The sequence below is a fragment of the Notolabrus celidotus genome, chromosome 20 (assembly GCF_009762535.1).
Source record: "Notolabrus celidotus isolate fNotCel1 chromosome 20, fNotCel1.pri, whole genome shotgun sequence".
Lineage (NCBI taxonomy): Eukaryota > Metazoa > Chordata > Actinopteri > Labriformes > Labridae > Notolabrus > Notolabrus celidotus.
The window spans coordinates 29,024,417-29,045,496 of NC_048291.1; the positions used below are offsets into that span (position 1 = coordinate 29,024,417).

The 21,080-nt window shown below is 44.7% G+C and overlaps 1 protein-coding gene across 4 annotated transcripts in view; it reads right to left on the minus strand.

The window, feature by feature from the left end:
• Positions 1–203: 203 nt before the first annotated feature.
• Positions 204–21,080, minus strand: part of LOC117831783 (coiled-coil domain-containing glutamate-rich protein 1-like) — a 64,588-nt gene continuing 43,711 nt past the window's right edge. For 2 of the 4 annotated variants that reach the window (XM_034710624.1, XM_034710626.1), the window contains 2 exons: positions 16,498–16,578; positions 204–749 (listed from right to left, as the gene is read on the minus strand). In XM_034710624.1, coding sequence (XP_034566515.1) covers positions 264–725 — 462 coding nt within the window. In that variant the 5' untranslated portion in view covers positions 726–749; positions 16,498–16,578 and the 3' untranslated portion in view covers positions 204–263. Of the gene's footprint in view, positions 750–1,689; positions 1,844–16,497; positions 16,579–19,321; positions 19,455–21,080 lie in introns of those variants that run through there. The other 2 variants (XM_034710623.1, XM_034710625.1) reach the window with 2 other exon arrangements.

The following is a 21,080-nucleotide window of genomic DNA, read 5'->3' on the forward strand; positions in this document are numbered from 1 at the left end:
ACAAATGAGCCGTCAGGTCTCAGGAGTAAGTGTGGAGCCGGATTCTGGAGCGTGTTTAGTCTCAAAGAATCAGGGTATGTGCAAAGGTTTACAGGACTCAGGTTAGAAAAGTACAATGAGACAGGCGGCGGTGTCATGTGCTGCTGAGGCTGAGTCACATACCTTCAGACTGAGGTTGTAGGTGTATCATCAGCTCACACACGTGTGTGAAGGAAAGGACAGGTTTGGTCTTACCGTGCGCCGGGCAGCGAGGTTTCCAGAGTCTAAAAAGGATATGGGTTACAGACGACGCGTAGACACCAGTTGCGAGGCCGTGTTGTTTGTTTCAAGCAGAAGAAAGCCACCGGGGCGAGCGCCGGGTACGGCTGCTGCTCCTCCTCCTCAGACACACAATCTGGATCACGGATGGGTGCGTGGATTCGAACTCCCAACGGCGGTCCAACCTCCATCTCCGGTTCCTGCTCCTCAAGCTCCTCCACCTCGGGGCTCCACTCTCCTCCGCTACTGCTCCTTGTCTTTCTCTCCACCTCCTCCTCCTCCTCTTCTTCTTCTTCCTCTTCTTGGTTGACATTGTGGCCCGGGGCGTCCGACCTGTAGGGCGTCTGTATGGCGACCCTCACCTCCTCGTGCACCTCCTCCTCCTCCTCTTCTTGCTCCTGCTCCTGCCCCCTCACCTCTGGGCCCTCTGTGTACTCAAAGCGCGCTCTCCCCTCGCCATCAGTCATGATAGAGCGTCAGGCAGAGCCACTCTGGAGGGGAGGTCAGAGAGAGAGGGAGAGACGTTAAGGGAGGAGAGGTGGGAGGGGTTGATGATGATGGGGAGATGGGAGAGGCAGAGAGAGAGAGGTGGAGAGGGAGTGTGTTTATGCAAGGATGTAAAGAAAAATAAAGATGGGAGAGGAGGAGAGCGACACACACTGAAGACACAGATTTCACAATATGTTAAAACGTGACTCATGAAGCACTTCAGCTTCAAACACAACAAAGATCTGTGCTGGAACATCAAATCCACGCTGAGCAGATCTGATTGGAGGATAACAGAGAACAGAAACCTCTCATGGAGTTGAATTTAATAAAAGTACATTCATCCTAACGCAGTTTGAAGCTCTGTGAGCGCCTCAGCTTCATATTGTGGTTTCAACAGAAGGGCTTTTTTCTCTCACTGTCTCCTCGCTCTTCCTGTTGCTATGTGATTGAACAGATGGACTGCTCTGTCTCTGGTCTACTGGAGGGTTTTTTTTTTTTGAGCCCACACCACGCAATGGTGGGCAGGGAATGCGCAAAAAGGAGAAAAACAAAGAATAAACGAAACACACACTAATCCTGATTATTACAGAAGTTGAATAACATCGAGAACAAAACATGATAATCCAGAGAACAGACTTTTCTCTCAAACAGGCTTTTTAATGGGCTGAGCTGAGAGAGGAGCGCATCACACTGATACCAGCCTCACAAAGGAGGAGAGGTGTTGGATGTGTGAGGAGGAGAATGGTTCTTTAAAAAGTCCTAAGGGTTTGGGAATAAAGACACAAGCGAGAAAAAGACGCCTGGAGGGATGAAGGAGCGCGCGTCACCTGAGTGTGTGAGTGTGTGTGTGTGTGTGTGTGTGTGTTCCTGCAGCTCAAAGTGGACTCAGCTTCAGATTCAAACATTCAAACAGCAGAGAGGGATTTATTTGATCCTACATACCTTATCGAGACGGAATCGGAAGTTTTCTTGAGCATGATCCGTGACTTTCCGTGTTTCAGCGCACCCAGCCTTTCCCAGGAATCCTTTCTTTCCTTCCTCTTCTCTCTCTCTCTTCTCTCTTCTCTCTCTCTCTTCTCTCTCTCTCCTTCTAAAAATCCCTCCGTTCAAAGGTTATCCTCTTTTTAAAAATCACTGCAAGTGAGCAAAGAGTCTCCTGGAGAGGTCGGGTCGGTTAAACGGGAACATCCATCCGTCCTTCATCCTCGCGGAGGTGTTGGTTACGCAGCGTGGAGCGGAGATGCGCGCGGGAGGACCGGAACGCCTGTGTGTGTGTGTGTGTGTGTTAGTGTGTGTTGGTGTGTGTGTTGGTGTGTGTGTGTGTGTGTGTGTTTGGAGCTCCGTGGATGATCTGACACGGAAAACTTGGCCAAGCAACCGGGAGCCCTGACACGTGACGTGATGCCGGGCTCCGGGGACGTAGCGCACAGTGGGAGACACATACACACACATATATACACACACACACACACACACACACACACACACACACACACACTCACATACATACACACAAATGCGCGCAGTGTTTCATGCATCACCATGCAGTCAGCATATAATGGAAGAGGTCTGAATCATGGAGCGCCATGCCTTCTCTGAGCACGAGCACAAAAACAGAGAAACCCTGATTATGGATCAATTTTATTCTATAATTATATAAATCTCACTTAAAGCCTTTAAACTAAAGTGATAAATCACATTAAAGGAGGGCTAAGAGTGGGAGGGAGCCCACATTTTGCTCATATCTCTTATATTATATCTAAAAATGGCAGGAGGTTTGAAGTTGATTGGAATAAATAACAGCTTTTAGTTTGAAATAGACAGATTTATATCAGTGCCAAAAGCTTATTAGAGAATATTTGAAGCCCCAAATTTTAAAAGAAATAACTGGAAGATGAAAAAAAAAAGCATCAAACACTCAAATTAACTTTTAAAATGATTATAAAAATAATCAGCCTTGATTAGAGTCAGACACAGTAATTTATCTAGTATCTGCATCAAGCAGCAACCTCTGGTCTAAAAATATGAAGCCCATGCAGAAGTGTTAAAAACTGCAGTTCTTCAAGCGTCCACTAGAGGCTGGCTGCAGAAACACAGGACACCACATACACACCCATTCAAAGAGACGATCTTTACAGCAGAAATAAACATGTTTACAGCCTGGTTCAAAAGATAGCTCATCTGCCGTTGGTTCTCTTAGCTTTGGAGGAATGTCGCTGTTATCATCTCTAACAAACAAAAGACTTTCAGACACCAGGAGGTTCAAGCTTTTGGGCTAGTGCTACATTTTAGCCCATGTTGGCCACCATAGTTGTAGCTGTGAAAGCTGTAAGTCAGCTAACGGATCCACCAAGCAGCAACCTCTGGTCTTAAAATATGAAGCCCATGCAGAAGTGTTAAAAACTGCAGTTCTTCAAGGGTCCACTTGAGGCTGGCTGCAGAAACTCCAGAAAGCACACACACACTCATTCAAAGAAGACGATCTTTACAGCAGAAATAAACATGTTTACAGCCTGGTTCAAAAAACAGTTTAGGTCTGAATACCTCATTTCTGTATCAGGGGAGGACTTTTTTATAACTCTGTATTTTCAAAGGATATAAAATGTATGAGTTTTGCCCAAGTAAGGGCGTGGCTGACTTCATTGGCAGGCGGGAACACTTTAGCTGTTAGCGAGGACGCTAAAGGTCCGGTCTTTACGTCACATTCGCTCCACAGAAGTTATGTTGAGTTCAGCATTTCCAATATGGCTCCCGGCTTCAAAACAGGGCTTCAGGAACAGAGGGGTGACATCATGGAGACTACGTCCATTTATTATACAGACTATGGGATCCATGCAGGACTGAAGCTTGATACTCTGAATATAGATCTTATTTTTCTTTGATTTGAGTTAGCATCAGTCCATTTTCATTTCCATTCCTTAGCTTGTTCATCCTTTTTGCTTCTGCAGCTTTGTACTGTGATATTTTGTCTGGTTAGCTTAAAGCTTGAGGGACGGGCACCTGCAGAGTTAGCCTCAATAAATAGTGTTTCTTTGTTGATAATCAGCAACATCATTCATATTCTGTTTAGCATCATGCTTCAGTAGCTGTATTAAAATCTGCTGCACAATAGTTTGGGAAATGGAGGCAGCTCTATGGATCATTTTAATTTAAACAGTCATATGATATGATAATACTTAGATTTGGAACCCCTCTCTCTCTGTATGAGGAGTGTGACATGATGAACAATGCGTAGGGTCATGGTGGCCACACCTTCAAGTTCAACCAAATTAACACCCTGGCCCCGCTAATGTGTCAGTGACCGGACGCTGCATGGATTCTAAATCCCTACATTTGGATCCTGAGCTGCCGTACTGTAAAACGCTGACCCTGCATGCCGCCTTCAGCTCCATCAAAGGAACCTGCCAGGAACCTGACAGTAATTGACACCAGGACGGAAGAGTATAAAAAGATTCAAAGCTTCACCCTCTGGAATCAAATTCCTTCAGTCAGGTCTCACAGCTGATCACATGTGAATCCCATCAGTCAAACACGGCCGCGGCAGAAGTTACGTGTCGTTCAGACGCTCGGGCTTTATGGGAGAGTTTGGCGAGTAGAGCCGGCCATGTGTTTCTGGGGAATCGCTCTCTCTGGCATGTCTTTAAAAAGAAACAATAAAAGAGTTTGAAGCTACCTTTGCTGCTCTACTCAGCTGAAAGTCATCGTACAGAAGAAATATGAGCGGACTAAATTAGTCATTAAAAACTGGAATAACTTTTCAGAGCATGAGGGTGCAGCAGCTGTTTTTATACTTCCTCTCCTGGCTCATTATTTGATTTAATTTAATGTTGAATAAACGGGTGAGAGCTCCCAAAATCTGAACACCATCTGGGTCTAAATATTTGGTGTTAAAGGTGACATATTCTGCTCTTCTTCATCAACATATATTGGTCTAAGAGGTCCCCAAAACATGGCTTTAAAGTTTATTGCTCATAAAAACACTTTGAAATCAGATTCTGGTCTGCCTGAAAAACCCTCTTTTTCAGCCCTGCTCAGAACAGGCTGTTTTCTGTGTCTGTGCCTTTAAATGAGAATGAGCTCTCTGACCACGCCCCCTCAGGAAGTGGATGTCCCCCTCGGCTGTCCAGCACGTTGATCTAATGTTTACATGTTGGCTGAATATACACGGCTGCTCACAGACCCGCGTTACTACAACCCTGAAGCTTCACTTCCAGCTGAGCGAGCTGCACCCCTGGTGTGAACATGAGAGCCCTGTTTACACCACCCATCGTCTTCAACATCAATCAATCAATCTTTATTTGTACAGCGCCAAATCCCAACAAACGTTATCTCAAGACGCTTTTACAAACAGAGCAGGTCTAGACCACTCTATGTCAAATTATGAACAGAGACCCAACACCAAGACAGGATCAGACTCAGTCTGACCCCACCTTAATCCATCATGAGCATTACACATCGCAGTATTTAGGACAAACTTCCTTTAACAGGCAGAAACCTCCAGCAGGACCAGACTCATGTTAGACACACATCTGCTGAGACTGAGTTGGGTCTGGAAAGACAGATAGAGGGGAGTAAGAGAGAGAGGTGATAGTGATGAGACGAGTAGTAGCTGTTGCCGCTGGAGTCCAGCACGTCCGCAGCAGGAGGACGTCTACGGCAGCTCAGAGGAATCTACAAGACAAGGGAGCTCAGGGACTCCAGAAAGGTCTATGGTTAGTAACTTTAATGGAACAGGGAGAGTTAAAGTAAGTGATGAAGGGGTTGGGGGGAAGGGGGTGAGCTAGGATCCCAGTGTGTCAGTGCGCCAGTTCCCCCGGCAGTCTAGGCCTATAGCAGCATAACTAAGACCTGGTCCAAGCCTGATCCAGCTCTAACTATAAGCTTTATCAAAAAGGAAAGTTTGAAGCCTACTCTTAAGAGTGGAGAGGGTGTCTGCCTCCCGGACCCTGACTGGTAGATGATTCCAAAGGAGAGGGGCCTGATAACTGAAGGTTCTACCTCCCATACTACTTTTAGAGACTTTAGGTACAACTAGCAAGCCTGCATGTTGGGAGCGTAGAGTTCTAGAGGGGTAATAGGGCACTATGAGGTCTTTAAGATACGAGGGTGTCTGATTTTTAAGAGCTTTGTAGGTTAAAAGAAGGATTTTAAATTCTAGTCTACATTTTATGGGGAGTCAGTGTAGAGAAGCTAACACTGGAGAGATGTGCTCTCTCTTCCTAGCTCTAGTCAGTACTCGAGCTGCAGCGTTTTGAACTAGCTGAAGAATCTTTAGAGACTTATTGGGGCAGCCTGATAAGAGGGAGTTACAGTAATCTAACCTGGAGGTAACAAATGCATGGACTAGTTTGTCTGCGTCGCTCTGAGACAGGAAGTGTCTGATTTTAGAAATATTGCGCAAGTGAAAACAGGCTGACTTTGAGATTTGCTGAATTTGGGAGTTGAAGGATAAATCTTGATCAAATAGGACTCCTAGATTCCTAGCACACATGATGATGACCGTTTGTTAATTCTGAAGCTATCTAGTGGTTAAAGTCAGCAATGACCACTGTCTAGCTAAAACTAGCTAACAATTAGCAGGAACCTGAAGCTAAAGCTAACAACATTGGTAGTTATGATTGCAGTTATATGATGTTCAAGGGTGAATTATGACCTTATATCTCTTCTGATTTTTAATATTCATGATGTTTTCTTCTGCTGTTGAATCCTGAGTCCTCGTGATGATCACAGTTCTTCTTTGTTCCTGTGTTTTCAAACACTTCCACCCTGAAACACAGCGTTCTAAAAGATCATGAGCTCGCCACACGAGACACGACAGCGGAGGAAATTGGTCGCCTCGTGAATATGCTGGAGTAATGTCACATATAAAAACACACAGATGCAAATTGTCCTCCTTTTTTTAATCACTAAATATAAAACAGAGCGCCTCGTTTTGTAACCCGAGCTGCGAGTGTTTGCATTGTCCCCTCAGTTTCATTACTTCAAACACCTCCTTAATTGGCTTTCCGGGACACGGCTCCACTGCCAAGGGTCTTGAAGGAGAGCACGAACCTTTTGGCAAATTATTTTTTTGATCCGTTTAGCCTTGTGTGACGGAAACGGTTGGCAGCAGCCTTGGTGTCGGCGTGCTCAGCATTTATTCAGTTTGTCCCTTCGTGGCTGATGCTTTAGAGTGATCTGTGAACTGCAGAAGAAAGCTGCAGGCCGACTCTGTTCAATGAAAGACTTATTTACTGGCACTGTGGCCACAGCAAATCTTATTGGAGCATGTTGCATTAATCAATGAGCACAGCTGCCACAACGCTTTTCAACTACTCTTAAAGCATTTTCTGACACCGCTGAGAGTCGGGCGAACAAAAGGCCTTTGTGGAGACGACTTCACTTACACCGATTTAAAGAAGTTTCTGAAAGCACGTGGATCATCGGAGGATTTATAGATTGTGAGTTTGTTTTTTGTGAGGCCTGAAGCTTCTGTTCTGATTTTTCTTTCATGTCTGTTTGCAGCACATATTTATAAAACTGCATAAACATTCATGCTGCTTTAGTTTATTATGAACAACCAAACCAAGGTATAGGTCGGTTTAAAGGAGTGTAAACGAATATTACAGACCCAAAGTGTCTGCCCCCTGGTGGCTGGCTGCAGTATAGGTCAAAAACTCTGTCCCCCCCATTCTTTTGAATGGGTCTGCAGTCACAATATAAAGGTGACATATTCTGCTCTTCTTCATCAACATATATTGGTCTAAGAGGTCCCCAAAACATGTCTTTAAAGTTTATGCTCAAAAAAACACTTTGAAATCAGATTCTGGTCTGCCTGAAAAACCCTCTTTTTCAGCCCTGCTCAGAACAGGCTGTTTTCTGTGTCTGTGCCTTTAAATGAGAATGAGCTCTCTGACCACGCCCCCTCAGGAAGTGGGTGTGGCCTCGGCTGTCCAGCACGTTGATCTAATGTTTACATGTTGGCTGAATACACACGGCTGCTCACAGACCCGCGTTACTTCAACCCTCTGAATCTGATCCAGAATCTGATCCTGACAGAGAGGCGCCTGCAGCAGGACCTTTCTGAACCATTGGTCACAGATTTAGTGTTTCTTGTTGTTTTATTTGTCAGCATGTCGACGTGTGTCTTGGTACACAGCTACCAACATGTAGCTATGTAGCTATGCTAACTAGCGCTAGCACTTATCCATGATAAATAAAAATCCTCCACTAGATCTTCAAATCTGCAGACGTGGGGAGTCAAAGCGACCTTTGTGTTTATTAAGACAGCCTACAACTAGCATGCCTCCCTCCTAAGCTCCTTGTTAGCACACATGTGTGCAGGGAATGAAAAACGGAGGAGGGGTTGAGTTGTATTTTATACAGTCTATGGGCTGAACAAGCTCCGAGCTCTGACTTCCTGTTACAGACCGGATGGCGTTGTGACGTATGAAAAACACTGAAAACTGAAACGGCTGGTTTCAGCACACATTTACAGAAAGGTGGAGAAATCAGAACAGGGGCAGAATGGAGTCTTTGACTTTTCAGGGGGTTTGTAGACAGGGACACAGATTTCAGGGAGAGAACCATTAAAAAGAACATTTTGCATGATATGTCACCTTTAAGAAAAAGAGGCTGACTTTCAGACGTTGGTTAAGCTCACTGGTTAAAGTGGTCTGTCGTACAGAGGCTGTGGTCCTTGTTGCAGCAGTCAAAGGTTCAACTCTAGACCACAACCCTCAACTCAGATCCCTCATGTTTTCATCTTACACCCTATAAGCCTTAGCATGACGACAGAGTGGAATGACCATATATGGTATGTGATATTCTGCTCACTGAGGGTTTTCTCTCTCCTGAATCACACTCTCGTGTTCTCTCTCTCTGCAGAACGGGACGCCACATTATCTGACGTGAGATCCATCTGGAAGGTTTGCTGCAGAAACAACAGGAGTTAAATGTTCCGTCCATTCATTCTCAGCTGTGAGCAAAATGGAGCAGCATGCCGAGACATCGACCACCTGTCCCCCCCTCCATCACCCCCTCTCTCTCTCTCCCCCAACCTGTCTGTCTCTCCCCCCCCTGCCTCGCCACCACGAACAGAGTAGGAGCACAAATCCTCATTACAGCAGGCTTGGCCCCAAACGGGCTCCCATGAGGCTTCGGCTAATGTTGGCTTCAGTTTCACACCACTATCAGCTGTGTGTGCAGAGCCTGAAAGCCTGGTTTGTACAAGCTCAAGGCATCTCTTACTAAATGGTCTCTACACCAACGCTCAGCAGTTTATACAGAACCCTGAGAAAACATCACTCTTCATGTTTTTCTTTTAGGTTTTACAGTAAAAACCTGGAGTTAGATTACATTGATTCAGGCTGTTTCCTGTTTGATTATCAGGAAAGGCAAACATCATCTCTGGGAAGCATCAACAAACCTGATCTAACATTAAGGTCCATATAATTCCTCCCATTTTAATACCACATACCCCCTCAAACTTCAAAGTGTTAGCTATTTGTGCAGATCTTTAAAAACCAACTCTGCTAAAAAAAAATACATTTTAATTTACAGATTGAATCTGGCAACTTTCACCCAATTTGCATGAGATAAATGTTACCTAGGGACGTCTGATCATTTGTAATAATTGCGAGGTTGTCTGTGTTTTTAATCCTGTGCCAATTGAGCATCACCCAACCTACTGCAGGACACACTGAGGTCCTCTGATGATGTCAATCCAGTTTGAATCAGCTTCTCTGTAATTTGGGGTTATTAAAGGTCGTCTTTCTCTGCCCTTTCAGTCATAAATGATGGAGGCCGTGTTCAGCATCGTAAACAAAGGTTTAGAGAACACTTTGGGTGCAGATTCAGCTTCAACATCTTGGTGGCTGACAGGAGAATTATGGCCAAGCTGTCGTCTCTGATGAACATTTCTTTCCTATATATATTCTTGTTAAATTCTTGTTCTGTACACCTTCTTGTTTGCTGCTGGAACTCCATGAATTTCCCCGTTGTGGGACGAATAAAGGAGGATCTTATCTTATCTTATCTTACACAGTATGGAGATCTGTTTGCAGAAATATCAAACTTAAATCCATCCACTGATCGATGAGATGCTCTGCGGCATATTACTACTACTTTAATACTTTCAAACAGCTTCATTGCCTGTGGAGCTAACAGTGTGTGCACATTAAAGGGATATTTCAGGTTTTTTGATGTGAGGTTGCATAAGGGGGAAGTGTACGTCTGTGTTGCATCCACTAATAGCGTGAAAGTAAATCCCAGTAAAGCATTTACCTAAACCAAGATGAGTGCTTGGTTTGGAGTCTTTTAAAATTGGCTAAATTACATGACAGAACTGACCCAGTCTGCAGAAACTGTAGCCTAGCTTGCGTGCAGTTAAAGGGGCCGAGCTGATTAACATCTGTTAAGGCTAGTGCAATTACTAGTGGCACAAAACTCATACAAACCTTCTTAAAAACCCTGAAATACCCCTTTAAGGTAAGGCCTCCTGCAAAACGTGACGTGCACCATGCTGCCTCTTTGTGCAGAATTCAAAAGCAGCACAGTTGACTGACAGACTGTTGAAATTAGAGTTGAAAAGCTAGGAGTAACTGCTTTATGTGTTGTAGTTTAGCTTCATGTGACATAAAGGTTTAATGCATGGTCTTTGTGGAAGTGTTCTTCTTCTCTTAATGAATTTCCTGCAGGCTGCACTCCGTTCAGTGTCATGCTGCCCCCAGAGACGAGGCGGATGTCGTGCAGTAAATACAAGGAAATGACAGACTTCACTTCCTGTGTGAACGCGCCACACTGAACACTGACGCCACAAATCACCAGAGGTCCCGAGGTGACACTAAACCCTGTGATAATGTTTGTGTGGACAGCTCAGTGAAGAACTGGACTCCAGGAGGAAGGGAGAACATGCTTACAGGCCTGTTCCTGGTTTTACACTCACCAGAAGTCTCTCCTGATCTTATAACCCTGATATTCTTTCACACTGTGTCACATACTTCTCAGTGGAACAGAAATCTGCACGGCTTTAAGACCCAAACATCTGTTTCCCACACTTTTTAAATTCAGTTACACAATACGTATCACCACAGCGAGGATCAATACGATCGTGTTTGCTTCCCACAGATAATCATCAGTCTTCCTTCCTTCAGTTTACTCTCCTGCCTTCTTTCCCGACTACTGTCCCAACCCCCCCTCCCTCCGTCCCATCATCCCCCATCTCTTGCCTCCTTGCTGACTCCCACGCTTTCATCATCCAGCCTTTTCTTCCTGCTTTTCTCATCTCCTTCTCATCAGCGAGGGCCGACCATCACTTGATCCTTCTCGGTGCGGTGGAAGAAAAGAGAAAAGCCGACGGACAAACACAAAGGGATGGGATTTCACTTCGAATTATATAAATCTGAAAAAGGAATGAGAGATCCAATCAGACAGAGAGTGAGAGACACGTTTAGCAGGAGCAGAGTTTTATGAGTGCAGACTCTATATGTTGTTAAATCTGATGTCAGTGTTTGAATGTAAAACCAGTTATATAACTGTAAGAAGACAAAGTGCTGTGAGAACAAAAATGGCTGAGCATGCACACAACAAACAGCACTTATAAAAACATGATGCACAGTACATAACTCTGTATGCCCACACGCTTTGATTGACAGCTGATCTCTGGAGATGTACAGGGCAGAAACACAACAAAGACATCAAAGACGTCGTCTCCAAAATAACCAACAAAAACAGCGTCCAGGAATAGTTCTTTAAGATTCCCCCGTCATCTTGTTTTCTCTTCACCTCGCCCTCTGATGTCTCTCTGAGCAGGATTGATCTCTCCTCTCTCTCCAGGGACGGGCGCTCTCTCATTAGGCCCTGCTGACGTACAAGGGAGACCCTGCATGTCATCTTTCATAGGGCTTCCCTTCCCTTCCCTTCCCTTCCCTTCCCTTCCCTTCCCTTCCCTTCCCTTCCCTTCCCTTCCCCTGCATGCAGCGGCACGCACACTTCTATACTGTACATGTGCAAACCGGGAGTGCATCACGAGTGTATCGCACAAAGCCGCTGAAATATGCATGTTCTCGATGTATTATTGAAATCAAGCTAAGAAAAGGACCCTGAGAAACCGGGCGGAGGGAGAGGGAGACTGGCATGGGTGGAAAAAGAAGGAGAGAGGATGAAAGAGTCTGTGTTTTTCCATCCCTGTTTTCAGCCACATGCCAAAGTGATCAGTCTAATTAGGGTAAAAATATCGGTGCATTAATAAACATAACAGGAGAAGAGGAAACAGTTATATAATGACACACACACACAGGAGGAGACACACACACACACATCATGCAGCAGTAACAGAGAGCTGTCATGCTACACAGCGCTCTCACACAGCTTAGTCATACATGTTGACATGTGAGAGACACCTGTGTGCTGGAAGTGTGTGTGAGGCATCAAAGCATTAAATGTGCCGTCATCTGCTGAGTGCATGCTTCCTCTGTCGCCTCATTATATTCACTCACATGAATATGAATCACCCGTCAGAGACTGAGAGTGTTTCTACTGTCAGCACTGAATCAAGTTCAGTCCTGATGTGGTGGAAAACATCGTAAGGACTTCTGTCAGGAGGAGATTGATGATTAAATATCAGACATTGTAGCTGCACAGGTTAACGCTAACATGCTAGCTAACTGGGAGCATCCATCCATGCTCCAATTCAGGGAGGGTGGAGCCTATTCCCAGCTGTCACTGGGCGAGAGGCAGGGTACATCCTGGACAGGTCACCATCCTATCACAGGGCTAACATGTAGAGGAAAACAACCATTCATGCACACACTCATACCTACGGGCAATTTAGAGTCACCAGTTCACCTGATGAGCATGTTTTTGGGCCGTGGGAAGAAGCTGGAGAGAACCCATACATGCATGCAAGACCTGCAAGCTCCACACAGCCAGAGATTTGAACCAGGAACCTTCTTACTGTGAGGGAACAGCGCTAACCGCAGCCCAAACTGGGAGCATGCTTTTGCTAATACAGCATAAAGATACGCCGAGATTTAAGCTAATCCGTTTCTCAGGAGAGTTAGTGATATGATCGTGTTTCATATCTCAGATTCTGGTTACCTTCATGCAACATTAACATGCTAAAATAAACGCATGCATTGATTGCGTCCATGTTTTGGTGAACGGGGAACTGAAACACTCAGTTGAAGTGTGCTGAAGTCAGTTTACGGTACCTCACAGGTATTCGGCGAGACTTCTGCGTCTAGTAATCCATCTGAAGGAGTTTCAAGAACAAATCAGGACAGATCCAAACGGGCTGGTCTGGATTTAGAGAAGTGTAGCTTTCTGAGAATGAGGAATAGTTCACTTTAGTGTTTCTTTTCCCTCAGCTCTTCTATTTTGGGGGATGCTCCCCATGTATCGGGGCGTTAAAGGTGACATATCATGCAAAATGTTCTTTTTAATGGTTCTTTACCTGAAATCTGTGTCCCTGTCTACAAACCCCCCGAGAATGAAAAGAATCCATTCTGCCCCTGTTCTGATTTCTCCACCTTTCTGTAAATGTGTGTGAAACGAGCCGTTTCAGACTTCAGTGTTTTTGTTACGTAACAACAATATCCGGTCTGTCACGGAGTCAGAGCTCGGAGCTTGTTCAGCCCATAGACTGTATAAAATAATACTGAATCCCTCCTCCGTTTTTCATTACCTGCACACATGTGTGCTAACAAGGAGCTTAGGAGGGAGGCATGCTAGTTGTAGGCTGTCTTAATAAACACAAAGGTCGGTTTTACTCCCCACGTCTGCAGATTTGAAGATCTAGTGGATGATTTTTATTTGTCATGGATAAGTGCTAGCGCTAATTAGCATAGCCACATAGCTATATGTTCATAGCTGTAGCTGTAGCTGTAGTTGTAGTTGTGTACCAAGACACACGTCTACATACTGACAAATAAAACAACAAGAAACACAGAATCTGTGACCAATCCTTCATAAAAGGTCCTGCTGCCTTTCTGGCAGAGGTCGGTTTGACTCCCCACGTCTGCAGATTTGAAGATCTAGTGGATGATTTTTATTTATCATGGATAAGTGCTAGCGCTAGTTAGCATAGCCACATAGCTACATGTTCGTAGCTGTGTACCAAGACACACGTCTACATACTGATAAATAAAACAACAGGAAACACTAAATCTGTGACCAATCCTTCAGAAAGGTCCTGCTGCAGGCGCCTCTCCGTCAGGATCAGATTCTGGATCAGATTCAGAGGGTTGAAGTAACGTGATCTCTGAGCAGCCGTGTATATTCAGCCAACATGTAAACATCAGATCAACGTGCTGGAGAGCCGAGGCACATCCACTTCCTGAGGGGGCGTGGTCAGAGGGAAAACAGACTGTTCTGAGGAGGACTGAAGAAGAGGACTTTTCAGGCAGACCAAAATCTGATTTCAAAGTGTTTTTTTGAGCTTAAACTTTAAAGACATGTTTTGGGGACCTCTTAGACCAATATATGTTGATGAAAAAAGCCTGATATGTCACCTTTAAAGGCCGATCCTTTTGCCAGATACTCAACTCATTAGAGAGGTAGACGTGTGTTTCTAAGTTTTCATAGCTGCAGATTCTCTCGTCTTTTAAACTTAATACCTGTCTTTAATTCTAGAGTAGTTTAGTAAATATCAGTGATTAAGGACTGGAGACTGACGTATAGGAGACTCTACTGAAGAAGAGGAAGAATATAGATGCAGGTTAAAAGAATGTGATGTGAAATGGTTCATTTTATACGCTAACTTTTGACAATCTTGCAAAATCACATTTTCATCTAGTGGAGTGTATCATGTGGCCAGTATCAGTAAATCGACTTCAGTAGAAAGAACCTCTGAATCTCTGCATTAGGAAGTCAAAGACTGTTGAAGACCTGTGTCATCTCCAGCTCTGCTTCACTTTGTGTCCTCTTAACACCCTCTTGAAGCCGGGCTGACGTCCCTGTCGTCTTCTTTTACTCCGTTTCCTTGTTTATCCAACTCTGCAGAAACTTTCATGTTCGTTAATTTGACGTTACTCTCTGGCGGGAACAGACAAGTGAGAGTCATGTAACGCCTGAGACAGGTACAAGCTTCACAAAGTGCACCATGGGTAATGTATTTTAGATGCTATTATGAATCGAGACATGGAGAGGACAAGAAAGGGTGACGGTAGCTGGGAAGAAAAGTCAAGATATGCAGAGTGGTTCATCAAAATCTTTGAATCCTGAATCCATCGTTCTGTTTTATTGCTCTGCTGAAATCTAAAATCCCATCCAGGGAGAGGAACTCTATTAAACAATACGTTACAAGCTGATCGGTTTTGTTCCCCTTAAATGAAACATGAGTAAATAAATAAAGGGGATTAATCTTGCTTGTGCAATCCTGCTCGGCTGAGTGCAACTGTTCCTCAATAAATAATTGAGGTTGTTTATTGGAACAGCAAACAGCCGACTGAATCGTCTGGATTCTCAATCTGAACATTAAAAAACGGATGAATCCATCGCATGGACGTAGATCTGAGTCCGGTCTGCTGTGATTCTGTTGTGTCTGCATCCTGTCTGCTTTCATCTTTGAAGAATAAAAGGGATGTACACACACACACACACACACACACACACACACACATACACACACAGGTGCAGACTTCCTGCTGGCCTCTTCAAAAATATAAAACTGGTTTTCAATACAAAGACCTGCAGGTCGCAGGGCGCCCTCACCCACACACACCCTACTGGTAGACTTCAAACCTGCTCAGAGAGACGCAGAGAGGCCGAGACCACAACAACGGAGAGAGAGAGAATAGAGAGGGATGGAGGTAAACAAAGAGAACATGTGATGGAGGGAGGGAGAGAGAGAACACACAGAGAGGTGAAAATGAAACAGTAGTTTTTATCCTGGTTTAGTGACAGCTGCATGAAGCTTCATGAAGTTATACATGCTTCTTTATGAAAGTGATTCACAAATGCATGTTTGTTTTTTTAACTGAGACTTTTGAGACTCTTAAATGCAAACTAAAAACACATTTATTCAGTCTGTCTTTTATGTAGGGGTTCACAATTGTGTAACTTCAATTTTTGTATTGATTTTAATGTTGTTTTATGATTTATTTATTTTAAGCTACTTATTTTTATTTATTATTTTATTGCTATTTTTAGTGCATTTATTTAATCTTCAACTTTCTTCCCTTACCCTTTTTTATGTATTTATTTTCATTATTTATATTCTTAATTTTTATTGTTATTTTGATTTTTTAACTTGTTTTTTTAATTACATTTATTTTATATATATTTTTATATTAATTGAATATATTGTATTGTTGTTGGTGTGCATTAATCTCTACTTCAAAATCCATTTTTGTTTTTTAATATAGAATTTTTTTTCCCATTATTTTATTTCTGCTTTTTTTCAGTAGCTGTAAACCACTTTGAATTGCATAAAGGTGCTTTATAAATAAACCTTGATTGATTGATTTAATTTATGACCCATTTAAAACAGTTCAGACCAAGTTTCAGCCGACCACAGACGTTAGTGTTGTTTCAGGTTATGTCCAAAAGCTTTTCTTGGTTTCAACATCATGCACACCAAACGTCTTGGAGCCACAGACGTATAAAACATGAATGCATCCTCTCTGATGTCACTTTCACTCGTTGGTTTCTGCAGAACATCCGAAACTCGGCGATAAATGAATATGCATGAAACTTATCGTGTTGGTGACATAAGGTGTTCACTTTTCTAAGGCTTGGTAAACTTGGAACTGAACGTCTTCTTACACTCACCCATGTGTTCCTCTAAACTCCGCTGAGTGTGTCGGGAACAGTTGTGAGGAGAGTCTGCGCTGTCTGTCACATCGAGGGCTCCTGCAGAGAGAGAGAGACGTTCAGTGGCCTTGTTAACATTCTGGAGTGATCGGTCTGAAGTGCATTTCTTAAGAGCGCAAAGCGAGAGTCCACCAAACTGCTGCTAGGTGAGGAACACAAGATGCATCATGCAAAGAAGTCTCAATAACAGCGACCAACACATCTCTGGAGCACGTTGGACAGTAGACTTTAAAGTGATGAATGCATGGTGGAAAGTGATAAAGAGGCATGTGCTGTGCCGTTGTTTGGTTTGTGCTTGATGTAAGATAGGACCCAAAGTCAGACAATGTGTGCAGACTGACCAGAGGAGCACCTTTTGTTCGGTGAGATGCTTCAACACACATGAAGAAGGAGAAAGAGAGAGAACGGCGGCCGTGACGAAGAGATATAAAAAGAGGAGCAGACGGACAGGAGCGAGCAGACGTTCGCTGCTGAGTCACACAGATATGTGAAGTCTCACTACGCTTCCAGAAACTTCTGTGCAGTCCTCACATACTCAGCTGTGTAACGCTATGCCTGTGTGTGTGTTTGTGTTTGTGTGTGTTTGTGTGTGTTTATGTGTGTTTATGTGTGTGTGCTGCTGCAGCTGTGCATTCCAATCAAAGAGATTTAACCCTCTCGCCCCCGCCGAGAGCCCCACCCCCTCCCGCACATTATCCACTAATACCCTCTGCTCTGCTACCATCTGGACCAGTCTCTGCTAGCAGCCTGTACACACTGTAAGTGTGTGTGTGTGTGTGTGTGTGTGTGTGTGTGTGTGTGTGTGTGTGTGTGTGTCTCAGCCTTGTAGTCACAGAAAGTAAAATTAGCCAGTTTATGTTGCCCCGCTGTTTTCCCGACATAAACCTTAAACACACAGAATAAAGACGGCTTTATAAACAATAAAACAAAGTGTGTGTGTGTGTGTGTGTGTGTGTGTGTGTGTGTGTGTGTGTGTGTGTGTGTGTGTGTGTGTGTGTGTGTGTCTGAGTCTGCTGCAGCTGTCACTTAGACGATAGAATGACTGTTGTGTCTATTTCAGTCACCCTCAAACTTCACCTGCAGGTTTTGAGCGACCTGAGATGCTGAGTAGTGTTTGTTTTGGAGTAGCTCTTCAGCCTGCTTCAGTCTGAGCCCGCTAAAGTCCGGTTTATACTACAGGCCGATGTGCACCGCCTCAAAGATTTAACTACACATCAATGCAAAGCTGCAACTCTGTGATTGGTCCGCTGGGTAGCAGCATAATTACTGCATTGACAACATTTCCAGCATCGCCACCCACACGTCTCCTCTCTCTTCTTCTTTGCGATGTTTGCAGAACGGCATCAGCTCCAACTTCAACATCATATGTTTGGATTCAGTTGGCAGGTTTAGCATGCTCAGAGAAGGCACAGATACCTGGAAGTGGCGATGTCAGGAGCATTGAAATGCCAACTAGTGTTTGGATGGTGTACTGCAGAGGGACGCACAAGTATATAGTGCTCACGACAGCGTAGGCCACTATGGTGTCGCTGCAGCTATCATCATCTACTGACTCTGGAGACCGGCCAGAGATGGACATTGACATCAGACTTCCACCAGATCCATGTCCAGTCCGACTCCGGAGCAGAACCTCCGGACAGCTGGAGTCATGTGACCGAGGTTTTCCCAAGTCAATCACTGAATCAAGGATCCTCCTCCTCCTCCTTCTCTCCTCATCCATGTTGTCTTTCTGGTCCTCTGAAAACCTCTGACCTGTTGACTCCAGGCCTGGCTCCGCTCATCATGACTTTGGTTTGTTGTTGTAGTTAAGTGAAATACGATCTGGTGATAACACAGAGTGTTTTATTCTGAAAATTAACCCGATGTTTTGGTGAAACCTGACTTCCTGTCCCGCTCCATCTGCTCTGTTGAGATTGAAGCAAGAATAGAAGTCTTGTGTATCTGATCCATGGAGGACTCTGACCTGCCGGATCAGTGACGCAGCCGGAACGCAACGGAGCGGATCCAGTGGAAGTTAACACATTGACTAGAATAGAAACCTATCAGATCCGGAGCAGAGACAGAACGGAGACACATCTGGTGGAATTTGGCCGTTCATATGAAGCCTAATGGGGAGTAACTCACTTTTCGAGCTGGCCTCAATTTGCCACTCAAGGAACTGCAGGTTGTGGTCGTCAACAGAGCGGATCCAGTGGAAGTTAATATGCTGACTAGAATAGAAACCTATCAGATCCGGAGCTCTGACGGATTGCAGACGGATCTGGTGGAAGTTAGCCTTAATGTTGAGTCACAGAACCTTCAGGTCCTCTTTTAGAGGTTCCACATTTAACCCTTGTTTGGTGTAACAGTCCCACCCAGAGCTGGGTGTTGGTACTATCAAGAACAAAGCTATGAAGTTCCAGCAAGAACAGCTAGGTAGCAACACCTTCATATCCCAGCATGCATTGGGGCGGGCTGTTGTTCTTTCTAGCACAGCGGAGCGGATCCAGTGGAAGTTAACACAGTGGAATTTGGCAGTGATGTTTTTGCCACAGTGTCAACAGGCAGAGGTGCAGAACGTTAGTCTCTGTGAGTTCCTGTTGGCATTTGTGTCGAGGTGTTGCTCACTTTACACGATCCCTTACATGCTACTGCCGTTCAGAACTGGACTAGCAGCTGTAGAAACTATCGAACACGACTTTTTGTCTTCTCAGTTTGTTGGTAAACACATGAGAGGTGACACGCAGGTAACTCCAGCTTCATGCTAACACTCATAAAAGAGAGGAGGATGAAACAGGCCCACCTGAGTGAAGAGTTGTAATCTTCAGAGCATTAACAGGAAACGCTCCGTCTCATTTGCTGAGTTTTTTTCTGGCCTGGTTGCACCTTCTTCACTCGACTTTCAGCTTAGTTTCATCATCCCGTTTTCACACAAACACACACACACACACACACACACACACACACACACACACACACACACACACACACACACACACAAACACAGAAGGACCTAAAGCAAAGAAAATGAAGCTTATCAGATAGGAGCCAAATATTACCCTCTTACAGTGATAGCACTTTATGTGTTGTTGTGGATGAGTGTGAGTGTGCGCTCCTCGGATCACAAGGTTAGGGGAGTGGATTTCTTACGAGGCCTGTGGCGGGCACGGCGCTGGCTTGACTGCTCTCTCTAATGAGACAGACTCACACACACACACAGACACACACACACAGAGAGAGAGACACACACACACACAGCAGCAGCCCTCTAAAAGTCTCTGAGAAAAAAACACGGCGAATTACAGTTTCAACCGATCTGCCTCCCAACATCCCACACACTTATCCATTTCCTGGCCCCAAAGTGTGTGTGTGTGTGTGTGCTTGTAAGTGAGAGTGTGTGTGTGTGTGTGAGGCCAAGAGGTCGTTGTCCTGCCAGCTTCTCGTGGTTAATCCCCTCTTATATCTCTGTCTCGTCACACCTCACACTCTTTATCCTCCTCTGTCTCTACCTTTCACTCACACACACTCATCCTCTCTCTCTCTTTGATTTTATTTAATGTTGGGAGTTTTTTGGTGCACATAAGGTCTGCAGTGTGTGTGTGTGTGTGTGTGTGTGTGTGTGTGTGTGTGTGTGTGTGTGTTTGGGTGTGTGTGTGTTTAGGTGTGTGTCTGAGGCTGGGAGTGCGAGTGGGTGTGGGATTAAAACATATGTTCATCAAAGCAGGATTACTGTCCAGTGGTGTGATCTAATCTGACGCTGCCTTCGAGAGAGAGCGACCTACTGATGCTGATCTCACACACTCACACTCACACACACACTCACACACACACACACACACACACACACACACACACACACACACACACACACACACACACACACACACACACACACAGAGAGTTCAAACCTACAGAGGTTGTAAGGGCAGGAGAGCTGCGTTGACTGGACCTATGCATCACCCAATGATTATCATCTATATATCCAGCTGGCCAATCAGAGCGCAGCTTTTCAGAGCAGATGGCATCAACTAATCTGGCCTTTCTTGGAGAGTATGTGTGTCAATCATCCGTCTTTCATTGTTTTGGAGCGTTGGCTGAAAATGTTGCAGCTATATCGACAAATCAGGACTCAGGACGCCGCCTTGAGGAAGCAGGAACAGAGTCATGTGAAGCTGAAGCTCTTCCTGTGATTTGTTGTCTTGGTGTGGACGCCTCTCTGCACCTGCACACGCTGATGAATCCTTGGACTACACGTCTGACAGAGATGTGCAATCTGGACAGAGAGAGTGATCACACACATGCGTCATAATCCTAAAGGCTATGGTCAACAAGATCAGCTGACGAGTGATGACTGGACGGCTGCAGTCGGGGCGTGGGGTCTGCTTGATTCTTTCACTTTTAGCATGGACTTCAATGTTGCTCCATGAAGCCCTGCTGAGGTTCAGGGTCTCTCTCAAGGACAATTTCTTTAACTCCAAACAGAAAACCTGCAGGTACACAGACACTCCATGAAGTGGAGGGCAGCAGTAATTGTGTCATAAATCTCCCTGACTCCTCTGCTC